The following is a 5,888-nucleotide window of genomic DNA, read 5'->3' as shown; positions in this document are numbered from 1 at the left end:
GACCATTTCTTTTGTGTTACCTAATCATAAACAGTTCATCCTAGTGAACCGTATGATGTGTATCGCACACGCCTTCATCTGGCTGCCCGTTTCTTTTGTTACTCCTCATCGCAAACAGTTAATTGAACTGAACCTTATGCCCTGCATCGCACACGCAACTAAAATCTGAACCGTGTTTGATGCATCCGTCATCGCAAATGTTTTAGACATTTTTGACGGTTCTCTGACACCATCGTTTGCGATTATTGCATCGCACATAGTTTCTTGAAGGGTCTCTGATCGTAGTGTCGCGTTAGCAGCATCCTGCACTAGTGATGTTGCAACCAATGCCAAAACATACACACGTACACATCATGATGAAATGAGATGAGATCCGCTCCTATGACCATGTTCCCCGACACCGGCATGTCGGGATTGTTGGTGTCGACGACACGATATTCCTGTACCATGTCAAATGGCCTCGTGAAGATCATGTCGTTCCACCTCGTAATCCAAGCAGCACCATGAGCAATGTGTGGCGTGGCGTGGCATGGTGAAGATCAACGAGAAGGATGGGGCGGTGACCATGGTCATGGATATCTGAAACTTCTGCAATGCGCATGCCTATGTGTCTACGTCGAGACCAGTGAGATGCCGAGTGCTTAATCATATATACATTCCCAACCGAGCATTTTGATACGACTTGGAATCCTAACATTTATCATATGAATATCAGCTTATCATGCTATGCTCACATGGAAATCAGCAGTGTGAAAAAGAAAAAGGAAGAAAAAATATTGTTTTTTCAAGAATCAAAAAAGAAATGACTTAACGAGTCACTCTAGTCTGAGCTTAGCCCAGCCCGGCCCATTTATATACTTCTGAGAAGCCACACGAGTCTTCTTCCTCTCCGACTTGCACCATTGATCACAGATGGAGGCCCTAGTGCAGCGGCCCCACTCGGACGACCGTTGAGCCGTTTGGTCAAGGCTTCATCAATAGTTACATATGTTCCTATTCGGCGCGTAGGTCGTTGTCTAACGACCTAGCGCATACCCTCCAGCACGCATGTCCACAGTATGGGCCGAGTCAGTCTAGTTTTTTCCCGCCCGGTTTTGGAAGGTTCTAGAACCTTCATGGACCGGTTTTATCTTTTTTTCTTTGTTCTTTATTCTAATTTTTCATCCTTTTATCTTTCTTTTTTTTACTTTTCCCTTCTTTTAATTTTATTTCAATTTCTTATTTTTTTATTATTTTTTAAAGTACTTCTCTTATTTAAATTTATTTCCATTTTTGCTTTATCTTTAATTTTCCCTTTTTATTTTTATTTTTTGTAAACATTGTTTTCCAATTCAAAAACGTTTTTTGAGATAGTGAACATCTTTTTAAATCATGAACATTTTGTATAAAACCGTGAACATTTTCTAATTTGTGGAATTCTTTTAAATTATTGCTAAGATTGTTTTTGGAACTTATGAACGTTGTCATTAATCAATGAACTTTTTTTGAGTCAATGGCCGTTTTCTAATGGATGAACATTTTCCAACTTGTGGACTTTTTTTGAGTCGGTAAACATTTTCGGAATCAATGAATATTTTTCAATTCATGATTTTTTTTAAAAAATATCATGAACATTTTCTGGTTTGACGACACATTTTTTAAATGCATGATATTTTATTTCATGATCATTTTTTTTGTTAACATCTTTAAAAAATCATGAACATGTTTTGAATTCTACAATTTTTTGTTCAAATTCACGAATATTTTTCAATATGTGTCACATTGTTTAAAATGATGCACATTTTTTAATACATGAACATTTTATTATTTAAGGAATTTTTTCTAAAATTTAAATTTTGTTTTGAAATATTGATTTTTTGGAAATCTTAAAGTAGGTTATAGAAGAAAAAATAACCAATAAACCAAATAAAAACACGCAACGTTCCACCCCACTCATGGGCCAGCCCAATAGGGCGCGCGGGTGGAAGCACTGAACGGCCAGAATTATTGCCCATACAATCACTCATTCCTTCTCTCTTGGAATTGCTAACACTAAATATAAAACCTACCCATGCACCAAGATCCACATGCCTCTTAGACGCAAGACCCACAAGCGTGAGTCGCCTGCCTAGCAAATTTTTACTCGACCATGGGAAGCCGCAGAACCAACGGGCATGGGACTGATGTAAATAACTGTTAAATTATTTTTGCACGAAGAAATACATCATATCACCATTTTTTTAAATGATTTTTTTACATATTTTAAGATTATTTGACTTAGTGCATTATAAGTAAGAAAATTCTCGGTGTCTGTGCCTAGATGGAATAACAGTTGTTTTAGCTGAGCCTGTGCAAAGGGTAGTTCAAGATTCAACGAAATGAATACAACCCAATGAACCACATACACACCCATCAAGATTTGTGTTGCCCTGGATGATATCGAAAATGTCTGGGGCAAAACTATGAAATTTTGTAAAAGAAAAATTCTAATTTTATGCACAAATCGCTTAGACACCTCTAACTCTTGAATTTTTTCAATGTTTTTTTTTCATTTGTTGACTAAAATAAAATTCAAAAATAAAAATTTATAAATAGTTGGATGGTTAATAAGAGGTTCCGGGTCCGTTAGTCAAATGCACCAACTTTGTCTTAATTGATAAATTGTTTAATTTTTCAGATATTGTGTGCATATAATAAGTTCGGCAATTTTTAACATTTAATTCGATTTCTCAGTGCATTATAAGTTAAAATTGCCTAATTAGAATTGACCTAAAGTCAACGTTGTTCAACCAAAAATGGACCTATAAGTGGAAATTAAATGTATATATTAAATTTTTAACATATTTATAACTCATTTTTATTAAAACACAATATTATATAGTGTAGTTAGTTAGACAATGAACCAAATGACGATAATGTAAAATTTTGATAATAATATTTTTTATGATACATTTGTATTATCTTGTTTTTGAAAAACACATTCATAATGTCAAATTTGTCCTATTGTTCATGAAAAATATATTCATTTCTTTGGTACAATGCACATTAAAATAGACATTTAAACCCAACCCGTGTAAATGTGACAAAATAAGAAAGCACAAATGACATGCTATTTCGAGATAATCTGTGTCTATATATGTTTGTCTGTATCTTTAAATATCTTGGTAGGGATATTTAATGCGCCCAGTTCTAAAAAATTCATATTGTGGTTTCTAGATTATCATTAGGTATACGTAAATAGGAAACTCTAGAGCATACTAAAAGTTTACAAAAAGCTTTGGTGTGACTCATTAGCTCATTAACATGTTGTTTATCAATTTTCCCTTTGGACGGAGCCGGGATAGCACTGTGTGTTGGCTTAAACCAACCTCCCCCGTGTATAGTTGAGCTAGTTGCTGCTGATTGTAATCCTGCAAATCTGGAATAAATACCCAACTTTTCATTAAAAAATACTGTGTCTGACATATTATAGCGAGTTTTTTTGTCCATTGATACAAGTACAAGTGTTTGCTATACGTCAGGTGTTTTAGGCCTATATATATATATATATATTTCTCACATATATATATATATATATATTTCTCACATATATATATATATATATATATATATTGCTAGCCAAGTAATGTACGTAGGTCTACGATTTCAGATATATTTCTCACATAATTACTGTTTGCACTCAAAAATCAGGAACAAGAAAAAAATCAAAATGAGAAGAGAAAGAAAACGAAAATCTTTTGAGCCCGATTAAAGCCCAGCCCAGCCCGATTAAAGTCCGCGCAACTCTGCACGAGCCTCCTCCGCCTCGCTATCGTTCCCCATTCCACCGCCGCCGCTGGCGTCGCCGCACCGCCGCCTGCGCCATGCTCCGCCTCCGGAGCTGCGTCCTCTCCCACCTCCTCTCCTCTCCCGCCACCTCCCCACTCCCCCCTCTCCACCGCCTCCTATCCGCCGCCGCCGCGCCCGCCGCCTCCCCCGACTCCGGCTTCGAAGTGGAGCGCTACCTCGTCGCCACCTGCGGGCTGACCCGAACGCAGGCGCTCAAGGCCTCCGCCAAGCTCTCCCACCTCAAGTCGCCCGCCAAGCCCGACGCCGTGCTCGCCTTCCTCGCCGGCCTCGGCCTCTCCGGCGCCGACGTGGCCGCCCTCGTCGCCAGGGACCCGCTCTTCCTCTGCGCCGGCGTGGAGGGAAACCTGGGCCCCGCCGTCGCCGGGCTCACCGGCCTCGGCCTGTCGCGCCCTGAGGTCGCGCGCCTCATCTCGCTCTCCCCCGACCGATTCCGCCGCAAGAACGTCGTGCCCAAGGTGGGCTACTACCTGCCTCTCTTCGGCTCCTCCGAGGACCTCCTCTCCGGGGTCAAGCGCGGCTTGTTCCTTCTCTCCGTCGACGTCGACCGGGTGGTCAAGCCCAACGTCGCGGTCCTGCGGGAGTGCGGGCTATGTGTTCGCGACATTGCCAAGGTGCTCATCCAAATGCCGAGGATCATCACCGCCAGGCCGGAGCGCACCCTTGCAATGGTCGCGTGCGCCGAGCGTATTGGTGTGCCCCGTGGCTCTGGGATGTTTAGGCAAGCGCTGCAGGCTGTCGCATGCTTCAGCGAGGAGAAGATTGCCGCCAAAGTGGAACAGTTGAAGAAGACATTGCGGTGGTCCGATGCCGATGTCGGCATTGCTCTGTGCAAGTGGCCGACTGTGCTGAGGTGGTCGAATGACATGCTGCAGCGCAAGTCTGAGTTCCTCATCTCTAAGGTGGGCTTGGAACCGGCGTACATTGCCCACCGTCCGGCAATACTCGGTCTTAGCTTGGAGCGCCGTCTCAAGCCCCGGTACTATGTTATGAGGTTTCTTAAGGAAAATGGATTGCTGAGTCATGCCAGAGACTACAATTCTATGCTCTTGGTCAGCGAGAAGGTATTTGTGGAGAGGTTCATACGCCCCCACAAGCAAGCTGCGCCACACATTGCTGAAGACTATGCAGCCGCTTGCACAGGGGAGGTGCCTGCTAGATTCAGATTTACATGAACCAAGGACAGTCTATGAAAGTTGGTAGCTGCGTGTGCAACAACAGAATTTCCACTCGTCGTATTAAGCTGGTAATTCATGGTTAGGTGTTCTTTTCATGACTGAATTTTGGTTTTGTTGTGGCCAATGCTTGACATTACTGATAACTTGATTTCTGAACCCCAATATGGTGATTTCGTCATTTGGTGGAGAAGAAAGCTTGATGTGTGATATATTTTCATGTCAAGTTTATCTAGCATGTTCAGTTGTCATTTCATTGTCTTTTTTGTTCTGTCATATGTCAGTTAGTTACTACTGAAATTGCTGTTCATTGTATAGTATTTTGATTATGCTTGGAAAATATATTTCTATTGGGTGTACGTTTACTTTACATCTTTGATTTCTTGGCCCTTATTCTTCGAGGCTGATTAGTTTTGTTACTAGATCTTGTAGTTGACCTTGCTAAGAAAAATTTCAAATTTGAAAACGTAACCAATGTGGGAGTGGGCCTAAGCATGATCAGCAAATGAAGTTGTCTTATCAGTTCTCTCTCTCATTAATGTCAGAACTTAATCAACAAGGATGGTATGTAATAGTAAAAAGAAAAACAGGGATGGTATGTCGTCTTATCATATCTCTCTGCTATTGACTGCATGCATATGATACTTTATCTATTCACAAAATTACATGCATATTATGGCAGCAAGTCTGTCAATAATGGTATGTAATAGTACTGAAATTGCAGTTCATCATTCAGTGTTTTGATTATGCTTAGAAAATATATTTCTATTCGATGTATGTTTATTTTATGCCACCATCAGCAGGGTGGAACCGGCATACACAGCTCATCGGCGGGTAATGTACCATTAGAGCCTAGAGGGCCCGCTCAGATGCTGATTCTGTGTTGTA

At 41.0% G+C, this 5,888-nt stretch overlaps 1 protein-coding gene across 1 annotated transcript; it reads left to right on the top strand.

Annotated features, from left to right (window-relative positions):
- The first annotated feature begins 3,809 nt into the window (after positions 1-3,809).
- Positions 3,810-5,365, top strand: LOC119326732 (transcription termination factor MTERF15, mitochondrial-like). Its single transcript, XM_037600349.1, has one exon. It carries the CDS (start codon positions 3,843-3,845, stop codon positions 4,998-5,000), a length of 1,158 nt encoding a protein of 385 aa, XP_037456246.1. The 5' UTR covers positions 3,810-3,842; the 3' UTR covers positions 5,001-5,365.
- Positions 5,366-5,888: the final 523 nt, after the last annotated feature.

Source organism: Triticum dicoccoides, chromosome 6B (genome assembly GCF_002162155.2).
Source record: "Triticum dicoccoides isolate Atlit2015 ecotype Zavitan chromosome 6B, WEW_v2.0, whole genome shotgun sequence".
NCBI classification, from domain to species: Eukaryota; Viridiplantae; Streptophyta; class Magnoliopsida; order Poales; family Poaceae; genus Triticum; species Triticum dicoccoides.
This window is presented reverse-complemented; position numbering and strand designations above follow the sequence as displayed.

Coding starts and splice junctions, on each gene's coding strand:
- LOC119326732 (XM_037600349.1), top strand. CDS start 3,843: ATGCTCCGCCTCCGGAGCTGCGTCCTCTCCCACCTCCTCTCCTCTCCC.